Source organism: Chionomys nivalis, chromosome 26, assembly GCF_950005125.1.
Source record: "Chionomys nivalis chromosome 26, mChiNiv1.1, whole genome shotgun sequence".
NCBI lineage: Eukaryota > Metazoa > Chordata > Mammalia > Rodentia > Cricetidae > Chionomys > Chionomys nivalis.
Genome location: NC_080111.1, coordinates 4017026 through 4041686, shown reverse-complemented (window position 1 = coordinate 4041686; position 24661 = coordinate 4017026). Strand labels below are relative to the sequence as shown.

The 24661-nt window shown below is 47.5% G+C and overlaps 1 protein-coding gene across 1 annotated transcript in view; it reads right to left on the bottom strand.

The window, feature by feature from the left end:
* The window catches only part of Ankrd44 (ankyrin repeat domain 44), a 205342-nt gene that overhangs the window by 95606 nt on the left and 85075 nt on the right, over positions 1–24661 (bottom strand). Inside the window, 2 exon segments of the mRNA XM_057758516.1 lie at positions 706–784; positions 21908–21991. Coding sequence (XP_057614499.1) covers positions 706–784; positions 21908–21991 — 163 coding nt within the window.

Sequence of the window (24661 nt, the reverse complement as noted above, 5' to 3'; positions counted from 1 at the left end):
CATAACCTTAATCTGAGGAAATATTAAAAGTACAGAGAATGAAAAAGAATCTCAGACCAGTAAAGAGAGAGATTAGATCTGGCATGATTCCCATATTTGCACTCATTTTTTTAAAAAAAGTATCTTATAAAGTAGTGGGAGTTCATTTCATGCCTGGCCATGAGGATATTTCCAAACTCCACCTGCCCACTCAGAGAAACCTCTTTAGAAACTGACACGGCCCCTTCCATCTGTTTTTGCACCTTTTTTGAAGCCATAACTGCCTAGGAGAAAACTAATATTATTTGTAGTACAATTTTAAATATATTCAGATTGTATGCACACTTTGTGCTATATGTCGTGTATAAACCCATACAAAGTATATATATATAGTTGCTGTCTATATATATATATAGCATATTGGTTCATATAGACTTTAATCAGTTTTATTTTCTTACAATTAAAAACAAGACATCCAGATGTACTGTTTGTCTGTAATGCCAGGTCTGACAGGATGGATAGGAAAAAGACATTCAAAGCAATGCTCACTTAGTCGAGAATCGTTGCCAACAATGTCTTCTGCTGTGTTTCATGTACAGATAAATTCTGATCAAATACACTTTGATGAGCAAAGCAATTCTGTTCCATTCACTATAGTTGCTGTCTAGTAAACAGGCCATTCAAGCTTCCACGAGCAGTGGGCTTTTGAATATGATAGCTACCTACCTGACAAAATCAGGAGTTCAATGATCTCTGCATCTCCCAGGAAGGCAGCCACGTGGAGCGGGGTTCGTTTCTCAGAATCCTAAAACAAACAGAATCAAAGTAGACATCAGTCAGTGGCCGCTGGACTGTAGAGCAAGGCTTGAGGGTCAACCTGTGTGTGCGAGTTTAACAAAAAACCCCGGTACCAGTTCAACAAAAACCCCAGTACCGGTCATGAGAAACTCCTATACAAGTGGTTGGTAGGTTGTACAAATTACTTCCCAAAACAATACAGACTGTGGCTGCTGCCCCAGGGTTCCCCTCAAAGGATTAAGGAATGGCCCTATTGCTAAAGATACTGTGCATACACATAGGGCACACGTATGATGCACACATATGATGCAAGACACAGACTGTTTGAAGCAGATCTAAGCCGGCAGTCTCCTTCCTACAGCTGGCTCCCATGGCGCCAAAAAGTACTATGTAAGATGCCGAGGAAGAGAAGCAAAACAGCCTACCCCGCTGCAATGCCATAAACCACAACAGTGACCAGCCTGGCAAGATGCCCCCCAAAGGCGCAACAGTGCAACTCTCCTATTGGTGGTAACCAAGAGCTGTTTAAATGGACTTAAAGCCAATCACCAAGAGAGAAGGATGCTTGTACCAGACACCTAGCCAACCTCCCCAGGGCTCATGAGTTCATGGATCTTACAAGACCACCCACTTCCACCACTTTGCTAGGCTAGCACAACTGTGCAACTAGATTCTAAATCTTATCCTTATACCCACAGGAAAGGCAGCCGTCACCCTCTAATCCAAGAGGCTCCTCTCTAAAGCAAGCTGAGACCACTGCAGAAAACCATAACCGAACACAGCGCAAAGACAATCGATGAATTGTGCGAAGCCCAGCCAGTACACACGCATATCCATGCACACAATCATGCACGCACATGCATACACTTGCACACACGCGCACACACACACACTTACACATAAACATGAGTATGTGCACACACATGCCCACACACATGTACATGCACACATATGAACACACATGCACACACATATACACACAACTGCAGCACCAGCGCCGTATCTACTGCTCAAAGAACATCACATGAGAAAACTGGCTCAAATAGATGAGGAAATGCGCTCAAGATCCTACAGATACACAGCAGAGCCGAAGTTGGACGTTCAGCTGGCAGGCTCTAGTTGACGTCCTTGACAAGGGATTTGATACACACCAAGAGGCAGCGTGATGACGCACGGGAAATATGGCCTCCCTGTCTGTAAATTGGAGGTAATATCTACTTTACAGGTCTAAGAGGAGTCCAGACGATGAAAATGAAGCCCCAAACAAGCAGGAGGCCGCGCACAGCAAGAGCCCCACACAGGGACACTAACGCCAGTGTGCAGAGACAGAGACATGAAGACGGCGGTCTGTGACGATGAACCGTGGCATGCGTCGGAAAGCTAGGGCAGTCGCGTGACCGTGGCGGCTCTTAGAGCTGCATCAACCCAGCCTTGGAAATAAAGACGCCCTGTTTAAAACAGTGTGCGCTAGCGTGAGAAGTGGGTGCATTCATTTGGGCAATGAACTATAAAACCCCTCCAAGGTTGAGATTTCCTTGAAAGAAAGTCCTTACCCCGGTGGCATCTCAGGCGCTTGGTCATACTGAGCGAGCGGGTCATAAGCTTGGCCTCTCCCACGACCTCCCATGATGCCTCAGGATTCCTGGTACTCACCAGTGATTCTGTCTCTCCTGCTACCACTTGACTGTCTAATGAACCTAATCACACTCTATTAGACCAAAGATATTACTCTCACGGTCCAGGCCCTCCCTTCCCCTCTTCTCTTTCAAACTACTGCCTTGTGCATCCCAAGTCTGAATCCAGGCGGCAGGCAGGGGACGTGACAGACCTGTTTTCAAGCCACTTTAGCTGTTGGAAGACCTGGGAAGTGGTTTTATGAACTGACACTAAGTGAACAGAGAGGGGAGCGTGAATTACATGGAAACATACCCTTGTGTGTGCAGGCAATACTACTGAGAACTGAGAACAGAGCAGTCTGTAACTGGAAAACAACGGTAGATATTGGAGAAGTCGTTTGGTTATATGACCATGGTGAGCCCTGCATGACCCTAGTCTCCAAAATAAAGGTCCTTTGTCTGAAAATCTACATGCTAATGTAAGGATCAAGCATTCTTACAGGCAGTAAGCTACAAAACCATCTAAGACACAAATATTTTCTTTCTTCTACTGATTCACCCTAAAAATATTTGTGACCCTAACTTCTCACCCTACAAATATTTGTGACCCTAACTTCTCACTTTCTCTGAATCCTCACTATGCCCGCTTACCTTTTGTTCTTGAGCATTAAGACGACTGTTTTATAACTGCACGCTCTTCGGAGAACTGAATTAGATCCAGGGCTTGTTCAAACAAACTCAACCTGGCCCAAGTGATTTAAGCAATGAGAACCCTAGCTCAGATGATGACTTCATCTACCCTGAAGCAAATGAATGCTCCGTTTGAGAACTTGGACTCAAATGAAAAGAAATTCCAGCCTCTCTCCCTGCCTTGCAGATTTGGTTGGTCTATTATTACAAATCTGGGATTGCTAACTCCATGGTCCCTGATAGGACACAGCATGTTCAAACTAAGGTTCCAATAATTGTAAGAAGGAGTGTAGGAGTATAAGGTCATATTGTACAAACCCTTAATATGAATCCAAGTGTTTCTATTAATATGCATTCAAAGGTTTCCTGTAGCTTGTGTAAGAACTACTCCAACTGACATTTCCCCCTTCAATGACATGGCAGACATAGAACCTGCCACATGGGACATTTCACCGAAGCAAAAGAAGACAGTCAGGAGCTAGAAAGACCTTAGCTAAACGCAGTACATCTTCACTGATGACCAAGGTTGCTAACACACGCTCCCCAGCAAGGAGCATGAAATGTAAAGGGCCATGAGCCAAGGCTGAATAACAGAGTTACAGTATCACTGTGCTCAATAAGTCAGAACTCACGGGCTGCGGCACGTCACTTTGTCATAAGCTGAACCAGTGGGATCAGAGGCACAGCCATAGGAGGTGAGGGTAGATGGAGGAAGGGGACACCAGTCAGGATGCTACTAGAAAGGAATTCTAAGATACGACACCAGCGTGTCTGAAAGAGGCAAGCCTATCCAGTAACCATACCACGCATTCATTTCACTTTTCCCAAACTGCTTGATTGTAAAGCATCCCTACCAGGGGAGACGCACCATGGTGTTCTCAAATTTTATTATCTTCATTTAAAAGAAAAGGAATATAAGCCCTGCCTAGGTTATAGGATTCGTCAAAACACAGCAAATTAATGTTGAAGTTTTATGTGTCACGGTCCCAATGTGAAATACTCTTCTTAATAAAAATGAAAGCAAGGATATCATCTTAGAAGTTCCCTTGGCAGTCTAAAATCCTTTTGTTCTAGTTTGTTTGCTGTTGCTATGGTAAACACCACTACCAATATCAGCTTGGAGGAAAAGGGGTCTATTGGGCTTCTACTTCCAGTCACAATCCATCACTGAGGGAAGGCAGAGCAAACTCAAACAGCTGTGAAGGAACGCTGCCTACCGTCTCCAGATCAGCTAACTTTCTAACACAGCCGGGATCTACCTGCCCGAAGATGGCACCGCCCATAGTGGGCGTGGCCCTCCCACATCCATCAAAGCAGTCTCTCGTAGGCGTGGCCGCGGGTCAATCTGATGGAGTGGGAGGCAATTCTCAAATCATCTTCTTCCCAGATGAAGCAGGTTATGTTGAGTTGACAATAAAAACTAACCAGGAGAGATTTCCTCTTGAGTCCTCCCAAAAATTCTGGGGATGGGCTGGACCATATAGAAGGTGCAGTAAGCATCCTTAGAACGGAGCTGACTATAAATTAAATAGAAGGAGGCCAGGAATGGAAAGTGACTTGGGAAGCAAGGCTGGAAGCAGAAGTTGCTTTTACAGCCTGGGATGCGGATGCACCAGGTCGGTCCTTCAACCCAGGCCTGGCTGTGGGAGACGGAACGCAGAACTGGAACTTAGACCTTCACCTGAGAAATGGCCTTTGAAGTGGAAGCTGGGCTGGCAGGAAAGCCCAGCTTTCACACAGGCAGCTGGCAGGGGGGCACCTTGTCCTTGGCTCCTGATGAGGGATGGAAACTCTCCAAGATGCATCTGTATTCCCAGGATTTCCCCTCTGTGGTTCAGGATTTTGAATTTATAATATCTATGTAATACATGAACTTTCAAATGAAAAATAGGTATAAAACTTAGTTCTCATTGGAGAGATAAGTCCTCCATTCAGAGAATCTGGGACACCATAAATGAAATCTCCACTGGAGATGAACTTCTAAGCCCACGACAGAAAACCCCTGTGGAAACAACTCACCGCAAGCAAGAGATGGCAGACGAAGCCAGCAGGAACTTAAGATAACAAGAAACCGCGTAGAAATTAGGTTGATGTCTAAACTTAAGACACAAAAGACAAAGTTGATGCTAAGGGAGAAGCTATTGTGTTTTAAAAGAGCAAGATGAGGAAGCCAGATGGGCAGTGCTCTTCTGTGGAACCAACATGCAGGAGATGGGGGATCATTTCAGTGCGGGGCTGCAAGACCAGCCTTGGCCACACTGCAAATGGTATGGTTAAGAAAAAGGAATAAATATATATGAATGAAACACTATGGGAAGTAACACCCATTACGCTGCAAACTATCTAAAATTTTTGTCTAAGAATACTGAAACTAGAGGGGGAAAATAGAATGAGAATTGAGAGAAATAAGCACAGTGACTCTCCGGTGTGTTTTATAATAGTCAGCCATGTTCCCTGAAAATACAATTTATCAGATGCCAGATGCTGTAGAACAGTGGTTCTCAACCTGGGGGGTCACAACCCCATTTGGGGGGGTCAAGCGTCCCTTTCACGGGGCTGGCATATCAGATATTCTGCATATCAGATATTTACCTAACAGTAACAAAATTACAGTTCTGTCTATGTGTATGTCTGTGTGCATGTACATGTGCATGTGTGTGCGTGGACATGTGTGTAGACATGTGTGTGCACATGCACGTTTATGCATATTGTGTGCTTGTGCATGTGTGTGCATACACATGTGTGCACATGCACATGTCTATGTGTATGTCTATGTGCATGTATGTGTGCATGTGTGTTTATGTGCATGCATGTACATGTGTGTGGGCATGTGTATACGCATGCACATATTTATTGTGTTGTGTGTATGTATGTGCAAGTGTGTGCATGCATGTTTGTGTGCATATATGTGCATGTATGCGTGAGTGCATGTATATGCATGTGTGTGCATGTATGTGCATGTGTGAGTGCATGTTCATGTGGCTGTGCATGTGTGCACACATATCTGTGCATGTGTGTGTGCCTATGCATGTGCATGTGTGTGTAAATGTTCACATGTGGGGGTCAGAGGATGACCTTTAGATGCCAGCCCTCATCTTCCTCCTTGTTTGACACAGGATCTCTCCCCTACTAAGAAATTAGGCAAGCTGGTCTCTGAGCCTCGGAGACTCTCCTGTACTGCCCCCCCCCATGTAGCCATGGGGCACACTGGGATTACACGGACTTACGCTAGTGCATGTGGCTTCTGTGAGTCCCGGGAATCCAAATTTAGGACCAATTTCTGTCCTGGGAGTTTTAATATGTGTACAATGTCCTTCGTTTCCTAAGTCATGAGAATTGGGCGTCCCCAAGCATAAACACTCCAACCAAAGCTTTCTGACACTTGACAGACTCCTCAGATTGGGACGCTTACATTATCAAAACCATTAAAAGTTCCTCCTTAGTACTTAAAAGTAGATCCATGATGGACACACACCAGATAACCTGGGGGCCACTTTCTGCATCACCGAACAAAGAAGCACTCAAGCGCGGCCTTCCTAACCTGAGCCAATGGGACAGACACTCAGGTACACTCTAACGGATCCTTAGGGAGGCTGATGGCACTTCTCAGAGACCCTGCGTGTGAGAAAGGCTCCTTTCCACCTCCGGCGTGTTCTCTGACAGACCCGGTCTTCTTGAGAATAAGCATCAGAGACCAGGTCATGGACATGCATGTGCCCTTTATAGAACTGGGCTTGAGACGAAATGTTTCCCTAACCCGACTTTATGCAGCTCGGCAATTCAAAGCTGTTATTTTCTCAGATGGACTAAGAGCCCTTTAGGATCCTTGCGTGATCAGCTGGTTCCTGGGAGCAAACAGAAGGCAAGGATAGAGCCCTTTGCTACAGACATCTCCCATACCTTTATCCTCAGCACAAGAGAAGACACAGAGATGCCCCGTCCCACAGACGGCATAAACACTGGTCATTTATGTGAATGGCTGGTTTACTGCTAGCGCTACACTTTGTTGAATTTACATATTCATAATTTCTCCCATAAACGCAGCTTGCATTGCATCTGACTGACCATCTCTCCAGCATGTCTGTGCTCTGCTTCCTCTCACAGGGAGACCTGCTGACTCACACCCGTCCTGAGTCTCACAGCTTGGTAAGACACCCTGTCCTGACCTGGTTCCTGCCCGCCAGCCACCAAAGTGTTTCATGTGCAGGCTTGAAATCCCCCAGAGACTCTATCACTATCAGCAACTGCCTTAGCTCTCAGGATTTTCTCTAAGCCCATAATCTTTTCTTATTGTTGCTCAGAACTGGGGATTGAACCTAGGGCTTCACCCTTGCTCAGTAAAATGTTCTACCACTGAGCTACGTCTCCAGCCCCATGCCCTTTTGTGGTTGGGGGTGAAATGGGATCTCATGCAGGCCAGGCTGGCTTTGAACTCACTATGTAACCAAGGCTGGCCTTAACTTCTAATCTTCATCCCTAGGATTAGAGGCATACGCTACCGTGCCTAGCTCCTAGCCCTCCTTGTACTTTTCATTTTGAAATACACCCTCACTAAATTGCCGACTGGCCTTGAATCCACTCTGTAGTCCGGGTGGGCCTTGAACTTTTAATCTTCCTGCCTTACCCTTCCGAGTAGCGGGGACTGCTGGCCCAAGTTTCTGTATTGTTTTTTTTTTTTAATATTAATCTTGGATCATGTCCCAGCTTCATCCTCAAAGTATGTATTTTCACCTTAAGCTGTTCCAACATGGCTTCTCTGATAACAAGATGTTTAGTTGTTATTCCCTGAATGCCAATGGACAAAACATGTGTTATAACCTTTGCCCTACTTCTTATACACCATTTTATATCTCCTTCTACTGCCCATCCTGCCAAATTCAGTCAATTTCAGTCCAACGGAAATGGAGAAACGTGATACTCTGACACCCAAATCATTGGAGAAGCAGCAGGAACATCTGGTACAAGGACAATGTGACCCCAAAGCCACAAAATATGGAGTCCTTGATTTGAGGGTCTACAGTCGCTTGGAAGAAATCTTTTCATACCCAGCTTTGTGCCCTGCCCTCTGACCCCTCTTTTGGTTGCTCCACCATACGGCACGTGTCCCAAAACGTAGCATTAATGTGATCCAGGAAAAACCCCCTAAATGAGCACTCTTGTGAGCTCAGTGATTTGTTAGAGAGAGACATCAACTCTGAGGGCTTTTAAGTCTATGTTTATCTCTGGCTAGCCTCGGAACAATTAGAGGCCCCATTAAAGTAAAACTTCTGGTAACAAACAGTCCAGGCCTGGGAAACAGGGATGCTAGAACCTATCATTGGGATTAAAAGACACGGTTGGTGATGCTCACAAACAGGCCAGAGCAAGCCCAGAGCTGGGGTGGGAGGTGAGGAACACTGGCCTGCTTCTAAAAATGAGAGAGTGGGGGATTGGCTCCATTCAAGGGCTTCATAAAGAACAGGAAAAGGAAGCAAGATGGCAGTGTCGCGCCTTTCTACTGTGAATTCTCAAAGAGACTGAGGTAGGCTGGGAGATTCCCTCCCCAGCCATGTCATGGGGCAAGAACCCGAGTTCTCAGGAAAGTTTAGAGGGGGAGAAGCTGCTGTATTCCCAACAGGGCTGGGTGGGGACTTTCTGCCGTTCTTGGATCCCTAGAAGCCTGGCCTCAGACAGTGCCAACAGCCTGTGGGTAGCTGGACATCTCGAATAGCGCACAGGGTGAAGGGCAGGCTGAAAGAGCAGGAGGGCACCGTTACTGTGTGCTACCAGGAATCCCAGGCAGCTGAGCCTCAAGGTTTTCTCTCTGTGGTACCAGGCCATCCTCTGCAGGCGGCACACCGTGGGGTCCGCAGTTCAGACACTCTGCCAGCCGAAGAGCTGTGCCCAAAGAACCCTTCCCACAGCAGCGGCGAGGGCACCGCCACACCAGGGAAGGGATGTGAATGGTTAGAATCCTCCATCTGGTCTGGGAAACCAGGGGCCATTTTCCCTACTACCCACCCTGCCTGTTGCTCCCCACCCTTGCCGAAGCCCAGCCCCTCCCCAGGGCCTTCCCTGTGCTTGCCTTCAGTGGGGTCTGCTTCTTAACCAGAACTGCCTTCCTCCACACTCTGCACCCGAGGTCTCCTATTTTAGGGGCTCGGCCTCCTCTGGCTGTCAGGACCTGGTCTGTGCTGTCTATCCATGTCAGGCAGTAACCACCTCTGGATGGCAGTACATCCTCATGGACTCCGTAGCTCAAGGGCTTAATTCAGCAATGACGCTGAGAGCCAAATGACATTGGGCAAGTTCCTGGGCCCCTCTCTAAGCCATCGTTTCTCTGTCAAATGAGCATCCAATACTTTCCTCCTGAACCGCAGGGTGAAATGATGCTTAAAAGACACCTGGCCTTTTCCTGCTGGGTGGTTAGTTCTCAACAACCACGGCCCATTACGACAACCCGCCCTTTTACTCTCCTCCTAATGGGCTCCTTCTGGTTGACTGAAGGGAAAAAGAAGTAAAGACAGGGTGGGGGTGAAGGTGGATGTGGGAAAAGATGAAGGAGACCCTTGCCGAGACTGGCCAAAACTCCAGAGGAGACGGAACAGCGTTCGTCAAACACGTGAAAGTAGACTTGCCCGGGAGTTCAGACAGACGCCTCCTGCAGTCGGTCCTGGGTCTAGAGAATCACAGGATCGGAGCTCGAAAAGGAAGCATGCCAACCACTGAAGGAAGGGGTATGGGGAGCTGGTGGGACAAGTCTCTCATCTTTGGTGAACGAAAGCTCCCCATTGCCACCACCGCTTGAAGTTAGCTACTGGGCGACAGAAAAGTAGTGGGGCCAGCCACAGTAATCGGGTCACGCGAGGCATCCCTGGCCTCCTGCCAGGGGTATCTGTGAGCTTGGACTGGGGACTGGTAGGCAGGGAGAAAGCACCCGAGGGGGTCCAAACACTAGGGACGCTCAGAAAACACTACAGAGAGAAGACAACGAGCAAAGAAACCAGCTATTGGAGCCGGGAAGAAAAACCCGTGGAAGCATCTAGTGGGGGATGCAGCTGTTGTGTAAGACAACAGTGCAACCGCACGCTCACACCTATCGAGGGAAGCTGGCTATAGGAGGTGGCTCTTAAATCTTGATTTTTTATACAGTGACCCGAAAACGACAAAGAAACGAGAGATCGTCATAAAATGAAAGAAGGATTTTTCTAAAATTCATGGTAACCTGGCAGAGGAAGGATGAATTGGTGTTTGCTCAGCCTTTAAGTCCATATTCAAGCAAAGGCAACAAGCATGTATTTAAGAGTTCATCAGGCTCCAAAAACCAAACCCTAAGTTGACCCACAGATCTGTTTGGTTATCACACATTTTTTTCATATAAATTAGAATATCTTATTTTTGGTTGGCTTGTTTTGTTTCGTTTGTTGCTTTTGGGTTGGCTCTGATGAAGGCAATCCCTCATGCAGCCCCGAGCTCAGGCTGACCTCAAACTCGCCACAGCTGCCACACAGCTGCCAGCATTGTCGGACACCTCCTTTGTGTGCTGGCGCCATCTCTGCGGCTCCACAGCCTTTTGGTTGTCAAGCAAATCTGCACTTCTTTCCCAAGCACGACCGTGTCTTTCCAAGAGAAATGAACTGCTGCACCCTGAAGACAGGCGTGGGGCAATGTCACCAACCAAAGTGCACGGCTTCTGACACCAGGCATCATAATTCCATGGGGACAGCGAAAGGCCCTGTTCTAGCGGGCTGACCATACTGTGTTTGCGCATTGCTGAAATAAAAATGCCCAAGGCTGGGTGGAAAGGGGGGTTATTGGGAAAGTCCAAAGAGCACGATGTCACCATCTGGCTGAGTCCCAGCATGGGGAAGTAGAAAGGGGACAGGCCCCTGTAGAAGAGATCAAGGATGAGGATGTCATGACGTTATCACAACCCTGTCCTGTGTCAGCACCGAGAGACAGCACTAATCCATCCCTTGGACCAAATCCCCCTTGGCCTAACCACATCTAGCAGACAGAAGCTCCGCCTCCCAAGAGAACCATGCTAGGAGCGAAGTTCCCAGCACACGGATCTTTGTGGGCTAAGCCACAGCCACACCACGCAGAAATGGGAAGGGTAAAGGTGCTAGATCAAAGTCAGGGCTGCAAGAGAAGATGTTCCGGGAACTAAGATGTGCTGATCTAGAAAGAGCCGTCTCTAGGGGATACTGACACTGGCTGTGTTCTTCCAGGGACGGGAGTCCTCTCTCCGCCCTTCCTGGAGTGTTCCTCACAGTGAGTGGGAACTATAACATCCCCATTACACGGGAGACACGGGTGGGAACTGGAACATTCCATTACACGGGAGACATGGGTGAGAACTGTAACATCACACAGGACACAGGTGGGAACTGTAACGTCACACAGGAGACACGGGTGGGAACTGTAACATCACACAGGAGACACGGGTGGGAACTGTAACATCACACAGGAGACACGGGTGGGAACTGTAACATCACACAGGAGACACGGGTGGGAACTGTAACATCACACAGGAGACACGGGTGGGAACTGGAACATCACACAGGAGACACAGGTGGGAACTGGAACATTCCATTACACAGGAGACACGGGTGGGAACTGGAACATCACACAGGAGACACGGGTGGGAACTGGAACATCACACAGGAGACACGGGTGGGAACTGGAACATTCCATTACACAGGAGACATGGGTGAGAACTGTAACATCACACAGGACACAGGTGGGAACTGTAACGTCACACAGGAGACACGGGTGGGAACTGTAACATCACACAGGAGACATGGGTGGGAACTGTAACATCACACAGGAGACATGGGTGGGAACTGTAGCATCCCCGTCACACAGGAGACACAGAAGCCCAGTAGGCACATTTCCTAGCCTGGGGACACACGGCAGCTGTGGACAACAGAGCCACTGCCCAGTAGCCCACTTACTACAGTTTAAGTCCACAGCCACCACTCTGACGCATCTCGTGAGAAGATTCATCCCCAGGTCACACGGGTTTCGTGGAAATATCTTTTAGGAACCCCAAATTTTTTCATACTACGAACCCCAAATTTTCTTCATACCCATGAAGTCAACTCTGCTGTTATATTGTTTTGTAAAAATTGAGTGAAGATAATATCATCCACAAAAAAGAAGGCCTGACATATTCAAATAGCAGGTGAAGTGTTTAAGCTAGTGGGAAGTAACAGATGTGGGGGTTGGGTCTATTAACTGAGCCCCTGTGAGCTTAGGTGATGCGAATGTGTTCCCAACTGTACTGAGAAAAAGCTTCCCGGTGATGCGTACGCACATTAACGTTTGAAAAGCATGAGTTACCCGCTAGACACGTGATTACCATGATTACCGTGGCACACGCCTTTAAGCTGTGTCCACTGTGAGGGAGCCCTGGGCCAGAAAGACACACGCTTGCTCTCATGTGTGGATCCTAGCGTCACGATTTTAGGTTCCGGTGTTTATATCGAAGGGAGCATCTGCAGAGACCAGGAAGTGAGACGGGAGCTAAGGGAAAGGTCTTGGGTGGGGTGGGCAGTAAACACATGGTGAAGCAGAGGTGATAATACGAGGAAAGGTTCATAGGGTGCGGGATGGGGACAGGTGGGGGCCAGTAAGAGGGGCAACCAGAACTAAGGATGCATTTTTCAAGCCGTATAGAGACCCTATTACTTCATCGGCGAACTAAAAAGTGAACGTTTTAAGAAAGGACGTGAGCAGAAACACCCGGCACAGATGGAGAACGCTATTCCCAGAAGCCATAAAAGCTTAGATGAAAAATCCCAGTGTGGAATGAGTTGTTAGCCAGGGCACTCCCCAGACAACCCCAAAACACGAACAGCTAATGTCATCGCTCTTGGTCAAAACAAGATGGCAAGACCCTGTGGCTGGGGGTATCCACACACTTTAGAAACAGGATAGAAATAAATCCAGCTGGACGCTTCCTCCCCACTGACTAGGATTGTAGTGTCAGAAGGTACTACGTAAGATATTATGGGAGGAGGGGAGGGGGGCTCAGCAGTCTTACACAGCTGTGCTCCCTGAGTACTATAAAACCTACTGAGCTGCCAGGCAAGATGAGCCTGTTAGTGCCAAGTGGCACGATTGTTTTGGAGATGACCAAATGCTTTCTAATCGGGCTGGAGGCCCACTGCACAAGACGGAATACTTACCTGGTACTGAGATCTGGTCAAAAGACTACACCCTGGCCGCCCTGCAGACAGAAAGCCTGTCACGTATAAAATCCAAGCTCAGACAGACTTGTGAGTGAACCCCAAAATAATTTTGCCTTCCATTTCAAGCCACCCAGCTAATGGAACTTCCCAATTAATCCCAGTCCTGAAATGGCAAAGGCTATCCCACCGTGCCCTGCCAGGATTCCCAACCCAGACAAGCTGTGAACATAACAGAGTAGCTGTCTCCTGTTCATTACATAGCAACTGCGAATCTCTGAGAGCCTGGCATTCTCTGTTATCACAGGAAGATACATGCTGTTTACTGTTCAATGGCCTTATTTGCTTTCTAACGCAAGGCAGCTAGGCGGTCGCTGATAGCCACTCTATAGGGAGCTCTGTCAACAAGCATGTTTATTAAACCCCACCCCCTCTCCCAACAGTCAATGACTGTGTCTGCAGAATAATGGTCACTTCACTGCCCCCAGAAAAGCAAGTCTTCAGTTCTGGCTTCTCTCAGAAACAAAGTGACTCCTGATGTCACTTGTCCCTCCTCCTCTCTGCTTCCCAGGCCAGGAGCCATACTTGGCTGCCAGCTCGTCCATGCCCTTCACATCTGGTCTGTCGTTGAACCTCAAGGGACCTGTCTCCACATCTGCAGAGACGCCGTCAGTGTATCCCCCGCCCTCCTACCACACACAGAAGAAATCTACACGCACGCGGCGGCGTGCCCACCGCTGCCATCCCGCGTTAGAGTCCTTGCTCATATTTTCATCCAACCTGAAGAATGTTCCAGTCTTCTCAAGATGTCCAGCGTTTCATGGACAGCCTCAGTCTAAATGTCTCCACCACTACAGAGGCCTTTCATGGCTCTTTAACTGGGAGCCATAGCTCACGGTTAGCTTCCTTCTCAGCAGGCTTCTTAGTTTATAAGTACCAACTGACCAACCTTCTCGACCAGATCGCCGCGTATCTGTCCACTACACGCAGGCTTCTGAAGACAGCGACCAGGCCTTTATTCAACGCCAGCACATACCCGGTACCTGACACGGTGCTCGGAAACCCTGCCTATAGCTGCTGAATGAATGTTGACTTCTGCGTCATAAAGCCGTGGGCCGATGGCAGCCCCTAGTCATGCATCAGAATATCCGTTCTCTCTATTTCCGGTCTGACCATGAACCAGTCCTCAAAGTGTGGTCCCCAAACAGCTGGCAACTGGAAACTGACTGGAAGCGCAGCCCCTTGGGCCCCTCCCAGGACCCCGGGGTTACACCCATAGCCTGTGCACTCTGAGATCTTGTTGCATGCTGAAGTTCAGGAAACAATGCCAGAGACCATTCTGGGGGTTTTCTGAAGTTGTCTGTCAGTTTGGATGATGGTCTTATGATAACAGTGATGAAGACCATTTGGGGAGAAGGTTGAGAAGTCAGATACCTTGAGAAGCATCCTGTTAAACTGATGTCCCGTGGGCAGAAACCTTCAGTCTTTTGTACCGTAACGTGTTATGAATCACGAAAGCCTGAGGGAATATGTAGGACAAGAGCTTTCCAACGTATTTAGCCACTGAATTATCTCTTCTCCCTCCTTAGGAGGGAGTCTTGTTCTGGACTCTGGGAAACACGCTTGAGATGCTACCATGGTACACCCTTAGGGGGAAACCTCAGCACCATTCTGTGTCAGTGAACACATGCTAACAGTGCATGTGAACACTGCTAACAGTGCATGTGAACACAGTCACGCTAACAGTGCATGCGAACACATGCTAACAGTGCATGTGAACACAGTCAGTCATGCTAACAGTGTCTGAGTCACTACTTTGAGTTCCATGCATCTTCATGGCTTATTATCTTAGGTTTGAAAACAAACACTTAATATTAAGCACACACACACACACACACACACACACATGCACACACGCCAGTAAGAAGAGAACACTGGCCTTTGTGAAAGCCCATAATGTTTATAAAGACAGGGAAGACTGTTGGCAATCACCAGCTGAAGGCCGTTTCTAGCGCTTCCAAGTCTCCTGTATGAAGTGAGCGGCAGGAAAATCCCCCACTCAGGCCGCACTAATGGAGCTACAGAGAACAGATTCCTATCCAGCCCCAGTTTAATGGAGCGGGTGGAGATTCCCGATGATGGAGCGGCTGCACGCTGGGCAGGTGACTGAAAAATTATTGGTCCCAGCTGACAACCAGTAACCTTGAGAAAGCTGAGCTAGCGTGGGGAGGGGAAGCTAAAATATTCACACCAAACATCCGGGGTTTACTTAGTCGGGGCTAATGACTGGCTTCTTAATGAGATTTCACAGGCTCCGTTGAACACAGAAAACATTTGCTTCACTAAAAGCAAACAGCACTGTTTGCACTGTAACCAGACATCTGGAGCACAGAGACAGACAGACGTGTGCAGCTCCCAAGCAAGGAGGGGGCGATGTGGGGCCAACAAGCTTAGAAGGTGCAGGATTTAATGCCACCAACACTGATAAAAGTTTGGGACAGTTGTGCCAAACATGGCGTTTCACAGAGGCAAAGACGACCAAGAAAGTTAACCCAAAGTCCACAGTGAGTCCAGGATGTCTGTTTAGGAAGACTTGGGGTGGAGCTAACTGCAACCCCTCTGCATTTCAGGTGGACTGCCCTTACTCAGGTCACATGCTTAAAAAAAATCAACAAAATAAAACGAGAAATTCTTGAAGGCAAGAGAAGAAAGATGAATAGGTGGAACGTTATATTTTTAATTTTTTACACTGTGTGTGTGTCTGTGTGAATATGTGTGTGTATGTATGTGTATGTGGGTATGTGGGGGGTATATGTGTGTACATGTGTGTATGTGTGTATGTATGTATCTGTGTATGTGTGTATATGTATATATATGTGTGTATGTGTCTCTGTGTGTGTATGTGTATATGTATGTGTGTATATATGTGTACGTGTGTATGTTTGTGCATGTGTGTATTTGTGTATGTGTGTATATGTATGAGTATATATGTCTGTGTCTCTGTGTATGTGTGTATTATATGTGTGTGTATATATATGTGTACATGTATATGCATGTTTATCGCATGTGTGTATCCGTGTATGTGCGTTGGTGTGTATGTGTATATATATGTGTGTGTGTGTGTTGTGTGTGTGTGTGTGTTGTGTGTGTATAATCCAGAAGTCAACTTTCAGGAGCAGCTTCTATTCTTCTGCTGTGGGTTCAGAGGACTGAACTCAGATCCTCTGATCGGCTGCCCAGTAACTGCCTCCACCCATTGAGCCATCTCACCAGCCCCCAGAGCATGGGATTTTTAGTAAAATCCTATTCTAAATTTTTTTCTACTTTGTGTGTGTGTGTGTGTACCTTGCAGGTCCCAGGGATTGGAAGCAGGACATCAAGCTTGATGACAAACGCCTCTGCCCACTGAGCAATCCTGCCATCACTGAACTAGTCTATGTAATATGTATGATGAATGTGTGTCATTATACATGCGTGTGGAAAGCCATAGCTTGGGGACAACTCAGCTGTTTGAGGCTACTGATTAGTATGGACTGAGGACTAAATGATATTGAAGAATATTTGCTAATTTTCTTTGCCATCATAAAGAGCATCGCGCATGCGTCTGTGTGTACATGCATGTGTTTCTGTCAGTGGCTCTTTTCGATGAGAAATAAACGCCTCGCATTTGGTATCACTGAGAGTCACAAATCTCAGGAATGCGCTCTTTCACCGCTGGAAGACACGGTTCTCTAAAGCTACTTCAGGCAGGGGAGGCGTCATAATGCACATGGATGGACAGTATGGCGGTATCTCTAACACTAACACATCATCATGAATGACTACTGTCAGCCAAGGGCACAACAGGGGTTGGGGGCAATCTGTGCCAACGCCAGTCATCGCCTTTGGGAGCTCTACCAAGTGGCCTTTCCGGGACCTCATCCGTGAAGGCAGCTCACTGCTTCTTCAGACAGCCCCATTTTCTATTTCTTATCCTTGGGGTTGAAATCTTATTTTCTACAGCTTACAACCACCTGCCATAACAGCAAGCCTGTTCCGGTTTAACATGACAGAGGGGCTCCTGTCCTAAGTAGAGAGTGCCGCCATTTCCCTCCCCGTCTTCGCCTCTCGCCGGGGCCAGGCCCCAGTTTGTCTCTGTCCAGATCGCTGTATGGTGCAATAAGACCATCTTCAAGTGTCAGGGTGCTGGCACGTGATCCTAACGTGTGTTCCTACTGACTCAGTCTCTGAAGTCTGGACTTGTGAGGTTGTAAATTAAGATGCTCTTCTCTACCCTAAGCTCAGTGAGCTGATTCCAGCGGAGGTTTATAAAGTCTTCCTAGTGATTGGCCACATCTGAATCGGCTTACGTGGATACCTGAGGCTATACAACAGTTACCTCCACATATTTCTAGGCTCTGACACACCACTCACGACAGAGACCGCAGAAGGATCCTAACATGTCACAGGTTCCTCCAATCCACCTAAATTCTCTCGGCCTTCCAAACAGAACATCCACCTCCCAGCTGAGCCCTGGGCAACACTGCCTCTTAAACTGTGGGTCACGGCCCAGCTGAATGTGGGGGTCATGAAGAAAACAGCAATCGTAAGAAGTGTCTGAACTTAACCGGTCAGATTTTAGTTCAAACTCAAGCACATAAGGAGCCCAAGGTGTTTCTAGCCGGCTTGCCCAGGCTGTCCTTCAGGGCTTCACTGAGGCTCACAGAAGACATGCACGCTGCGCTGTGCAAGCCTTCCCGCCACACACCAACCAATGCTGCCTGCAACCCCTCGGCTCAGTTCAAGACTGCTGTAGGTGACAGACACCATTGCTGCCATACAAAGGTTTTGCTCGCTTAGAAATTTTGTGACTTTTATTATGGAAAATAGAACATTTTGCTATCTCCTTCTTACATGCAAATATCAAATTAGTGTATCTTTGAGTTCCGCTGTGAGAATATTTGATTTTAAAAATTGCCATTTGAAGTCTATGAGATGGCTTCACTGGTAAACATTACATGCCTAGCATATGTGAAGACTGAGTCCAATTACCAGAGCCCAAGTAAAAGAGGCAGATTGCACACCTGCACGTGTACCCGTGTGTGCGCACCAAATTGTTAACTTCAATTGGTGCTTGAATTCCGTAAGAGAGATGGTGCAATACATTTGGATTGTGGCAGTACTTCCCACAATGCTTTAAGAAGGTCCTAACCGTATACATGTTGTTTTATTCTACATGCTTGTAGAAAGAGGCCATCACAGTCGTGGGTAAGACTGAAAGGCATGGGAGATAGTCTCTATCCTGTGGTGCCAAACACTCAGACAAGATTCCATTCTTCATGTAAAACTTTAGAGCCCACCAAGAAGCTGGAAGGATTGCCTGGGGGTTAGAGCATGTGCTTCTCTTGCATAGGAACCGTGTCTCGCCCCCAGTGCCCACCTACGCTACCTCACAATCACCTGTAGGTGCAGAAGAATCCAGTGCCTCTGGCCTCCATGGGCTCCTGTTCAAATGCAGCTACCCACACAGACAGACACACACACACACACACACTCAATATAAAATAAATCTTTAAAAGTGTGAAAACAAGAGTTTTAAAAGTACATCACTCCCACTAATATGTACGTTTGCTTTAGTCTTTAATAAACAGCAAAATTATATGTATACCAAATGATTGTTTTAAAAGTAAGGCATCGCGAGTAAATAGCTCATCATTACACCTGTTTTATGCACCTATATACTCAGGGTTGCGTAAATATTTCTCGGGCAAAACGTGATTGAGAATGGGGACCGGTTAAGGAGCCTGGCCCCACGTAACCTAACCAATGCTCCGCCAATCCACCCGGTCCCCAAGGAACCCCGGCAATGAGAGACTAGGCCAGCAGGGTATCACAGCCTACGAGCCTGTGATGGTGGGATCCGAGATCTCTTTCCCCGTGTGGCAGAGGGAGGTGGGGGACGGGGTTTCTGGGGCTGTGAGAGGAACAAAAGGAGCAATTCCCTTCAACAGGAAGGCTTCATTGTGGAAGGCAGCCCCACCCCATGTTTGCCACACTCAGCTGTCAATCACTCCTGTATTCACTTCCCCCTCCCCTCCCTTCCCGGCTGCCACGCACACACAGCCAGCAAGGGCATTAGATCAGCTCCTGAAGAAGGGCCTCCAGCGCAGCCTGGGTTTTCCCCTTCCAAGTTCATCAGAGTGCTTTCTCGTTTCTTGACTTCACTTTGTGACTCTGTCAATAACGGAAGCATTCACGAGATGCCCCTGAGATAAGTTAGTAGAATCGCCGACTCCACGGAAGACTGTAAGACCAAAGCCGATGGTGCAGACTTCTCAGGGGCACAGTGCCACAGTGACATCCCATCCTCCCCTGGAGCCCGTGTGGTTTTAGGACAGAGGTCTGCTTGATGAAGGGAGACTCCCACCTCCTCACCGACTCGTACAAACCACACCTTCATACCAGGGACCCCACGTAAGTTGGGGACACTCTTCTCATCTGCTGCGAGAGAACTAAGCTCCTACTTCAAACGTTCATCGGGCATCTACAGGTTACCAGAGCGAAACCTAGCTAACTCATTGACATAGCTGGGTACAGTCCAAGCAATTTGTACCAATCATCAATGCTTGTTGCTTTTCCAAAAAGAAACAAAGGCCATTCAGAGGCCAGTACAACTTCCTGAGGTGTAGCTAAATAAAAGCTCTGTTTGCTCCTGACCACTAGGAAAAGGTTGTAACCCTGCCTTAGGCTTACAAGGGCTTGGCCCACAGCCACTGAAATAGTCCGGGCAAATTCCTGTGATGTCAAAGCTCTTGACAGGGAACTTGCTTCATGTCCTCCTGGGCACAACCCACAGGCCCTGGACCGATGCCCAGCTGCCTCGGCAAGTCCTCTGTCCCTGACTTCATCTGGCTTACCTTGCAAAAAAAAAAAAAAAAAAAAAGCATCTCAAGATATCGCCCTGGTGTTCTCTCTGCCAGCTGGGGAGAAGCTGCCAAAATGTTTTCCGGAGAGCCACACCCATCTGTACCTCCTCAGCACAAAGGACGTGTCTCGGAAGGGAGCCACCAGCAGAGCTGATGGAGAGATACCTGGGGTTATGGCCCCAGGGCAAAGCCCGGCTTACCCTGAAGACCTACTAGACTCCGGGTCCTTTCTGCTGGGTCCTTTCTGCCAAACACTACACTTGAAAGAGGGCTCTTCTCCCAAGGGGCCTGAGCATTTTAATAATCAGATGACGTTAAGCGAATTAGCAGCCCCGTCCTATACACCTAATTGCTTGTTAGACCTAACTCTCAGAAACCACCAAAGATTGAGCTCTTGGCTAATGCCTTTCCCTTTGTTTAGAGCGGGTGACTTATTGCATGGGACTGCACAGGTACGTGACGGGTGCTCATCTTTTGATGGATGTCCAAAGGCTTTTTCAGGAATTCAGCGTAAACCTTGACCCTTTTTCTCAGAAAAATACGCATATGTTCAAGCACGCCTATGGTTCAGACAACTTCAGAGACAGTGTGAGAGCTGGGGAATCCCATGTTCATCCCAGGGTCATAGTACCTAGAAGAAGAACCAGCAGGTCTTTCCTATAAAGGCCAGAGCGTGAGTGGGTCTGGTTCGGCCCAGTGCCTCGGCCTCGGCTCAGCAAGGGCGGGGCCAAAGCAGAACAGACAGGGTGCTTAAGACGGATGGCCACGCTCCGACAGAACTGAGGGCACTCAGATTTCTGCTTCCTACCAATCGCTCATGGCAAAGAATGTTATCCTTTCCTCATGGAAAAAAAGCATAAGCTTCCCCATCTGCTGGCCCACGGGCACAGGCTGCCAAACTTCACCGGCGAGCCAAGGGCCATCACCGGGAAAGAACTAAGCTACATCTTCACTCTCTCTGCCTTCTCCGCGGGGGCCGGGATCCTTTTCTCATGGAGTTACGCTGCAAACCGCTGGAGTAACCGTGTTCAGCCTGGCGCTGTCGCCAGGAGAAATCACAGCCATGCTCATAACACGCGAGACGGGTGCAGCTCGCTCCGAATGCCGTGCTGGCGACTCTGTTCCGTGCTCGCCGTCAGATCTGCTCCTCCATCTCAAGACGAATGTAGATAGGAAAAAAAAGTGGGGTGTTCCCTCTAGCCTCAACTCAGTCATAGTTTTTACTCCTCCAAGGGTGGAAAAGTAAATGAGTGTGGTTGGCAGAGAAAGTGCAACACCCCAAGCTTCAGAAAGGTCCGTCTGACTGTATAAAAGTTCACAGAGATGCATAGAGATTACAACTGGGGACATGCTGACATAGTTCCCTAGTGTGTGATACCTTCATTGATGAGTTGCTTAGAATAAAGCCATTTTAAGGATACATATGACTGTATCCTTAATTTGATTTTTTTTTTATTTTTGCACAGGGCTGAGGGTCCAACCCAGGCCTTGTGTGTCCTAGGCAAGCATTTTTCCACAGAGTGACTACTTCTTCAGTCTTTAAATCTTTACAACAATATTTCAATATAATTGATTTAGTCTAACCCTAGAGTTTCACTGCATGGGTTTTTAAAACAATAACCTAAAAAGCAGTCCAGGGTTCAAACTATGTCATAGAGGGGTCCACAGGACAGAAAATGTCAACGAGCCCTTCCTTGCTTGCCCCAGAAGAGGCCCTGCAGGACCAGAGCATCTCAGCGTCTCTTACCAGTGCGTTCACATCTTCCGTCTTGTGGATGAGCATGCGAATCTCTTCTGGATCTCCGCTGAAGATGGCTTGGACCAGCGGTGGCTGCGAAAACAAGAGACTGAGAGTTAGGACCTTTGCTGACACAGAGGTCTGTGTGCCTACGCAGACAGCGGGAAGATTTGTTCCCAGTTTGTTCAAGAATTATCAAGGAGCGGGCAAAGACAAATTAGACCCGAGCTACAAGCACAAGGAGGCTAGTGGGGGAGGTAGTGACACAGAGGAATGACTTCAGCACAACCTGAAGGCCAGGACACAGGGCCACTGTCTGGGGCTATGACCTAAAATGAAGTAGAAAAAGAAAATCTCCCGCAGTTCAAAGTGTTTGTGATAGACCCTTAAAGTTCCTATCGAGGATATTGCCGAATGCAGGATTTTTGAAGCCACCCTTGTTATGAACTAAACCTTGCCACCCCTAACACAAATATTGAAGTTTGACATCGAAAGTCACTGGAGAAAAGACCCTTGAGAACTTGTTCAACAAATGGTGCTGGCATAACTGGATATCAATAGGTAGAAGAATGAAAATAGACCCATATCTATCTCCATGCACAAAACTCAAGTCCAAATGGATCAAAGACCTCAACATCAAGCCAGCCACACTGAACCTTATAGAAGAGAAAGTGGGAAGTACACTTGAATGCATTGGCACAGGAGACCACTTCCTAAATATAACCCCAGCAGCACAGACACTTAGAAAAACAATTAATAAATGGGACCTCCTGAAACTGAGAAGCTTCTATAAAGCAAAGGACACTGTCAACAAGACAAAACAGCAGCCTACAGAATGGAAAAAGATCTTCACTAACTCCACATCAGACAGAGGTCTGATCTCCAAAATACACAAAGAACTCAAGAAATCAGTCATCAAAAGAACAAACAATCCAACAAAAATGGAGTACAGACCTAAACAGAGAACTACTCTAAAATGGCTGAAAGACACTTTCATACTGAGTGAGGTAACCCAGACCCAGAAAGACAATTATCACATGTACTCACTCATAAGTAGCTTTTAGACATAAAGCAAAGAAAACCAGCCTACAATTCACAATCCCAGAAAACCTAGACAGCAAAGAAGACCCTAAGAGAGACATACATGGACCTAATCTACATGGAAAATAGAAAGACAAGATCTCCTTAGTGAATTGGGAGCATGGGGACCATGGGAGAGGGCTGAAGGGGAGGGGAGAAGGGAAGAGAACAGAGAAAAATGTAAAGCTCAATAAAATCAATTTTAAAAAAATTTAAAAAGATAAAAATAGCCCGCATAAACCAGCGACCCAAGGAACTAGTTTGAGAAAGAAAGAAAGAAAGAAAGAAAGAAAGAAAAAAGAAAAATGTTTAATTGTTTCAATATGGAATATTCAGCCTCTTTTTCCCCTAAACTTCACATCTTGACAACTACATATATGTATTTGCTTACAACCCCTGGAAATGCTTTAGTCTTGGCAGGTAGTTACCTGGATGACAGCAGTGTCACTATTTGACTCAGAAGAGGACTCATCCAAGAGGCTTATGAAAATAAGATTCCTGAGGCCCTCTCCTGAGGGTTCCGGCTGAGTATCTAGAGAAGGGGGCTGTGGATCTGGATGCTTCAGAAGTCACCTTCTAACTCCTCGGAACTGGCCCCAAACACTAACCTCCAATGATGTCACTGGCTTCATCTACCTCCAGGTCTCCTCTCATTTGGAAGTCTGAGTCATCATTTTATCCCAAAATCCTTCCTTACCGCCCCCCCCTTTCTGTCTCTCTCCTATTGTCTTTGTCATAGGCTTTTTGTTTGTTTGATTTGCTTTCTTGAGATAGAGTGTTGTCCTTAGCCCAGGCTTTCTTACAGATTTGGGGTCTTTTAGCCTGTGTATAAGTATATATATCTGCATGTATATATGTATATGATGTGTATGTGTGCCTGCACACATATGGAGATCAGAAGAAGCCTTGAGTGCTGGTCCTTCTCCTTGTTTGAGACAATGTCTATTCATTATTCAACACTGCTCCCAGCAGCCCAGCTGGCCAACAAGCTCCCACAGATGCCCTCGTCCCTGCCTCCCCTTCACCAGACTTCTGGGATTACAGACACACGCTCACATGCCCAGTTTCCACAAGGGGATTCTAACGCAGGTCCTCACACTGTACTGCGTGGTTTGGCACCAAGCGTGGTCCCAGCTCTCCTGTGGGTTTTGACGCTGGTTCGTGTCAGTTGAGGAGACCAAAGTGAGTGTCATCCAAGTAAGCGTTCCTGAGATAACACCACGTCAAACGTAGCAAATCGCAGGGGGCTGTTTCCACCTGCCACGAATCTGTCCATGGCTAACCCCTCCCCCGTCACAGAAGCCTCCAGCGAATGGGCAAACATGCCTCTCTCCTACCCACCATCTCTCAATCCTACTACACGCCAAGGTGTAGGGGTCGTTTTGCAAGTTGTCAAAACCAAGCATCAAAAAGAGATGGTTGAGAAAAAGAGGCACGTCTTCCACCGGTCCAGTCTTAGTCGGTGGCTCCAGAGAGAGAGAAAGACCCTCCTTCCCCTTCCTGCAACCTTCCTGCTAACCAAGTCTCCCACGGGATCACACTCATCTCTTCATCCTGCTCTCTCTGTCTTCTTGGCTCGTAGCAAAATGCTATTGGGTGAGTTTCTGCCTAAATGAATCTCAAGGAGGGGGGGGGGGAATCAACAGCCATAAGGCAATGTATAGTGGCAGAGCCGGGTAGGAG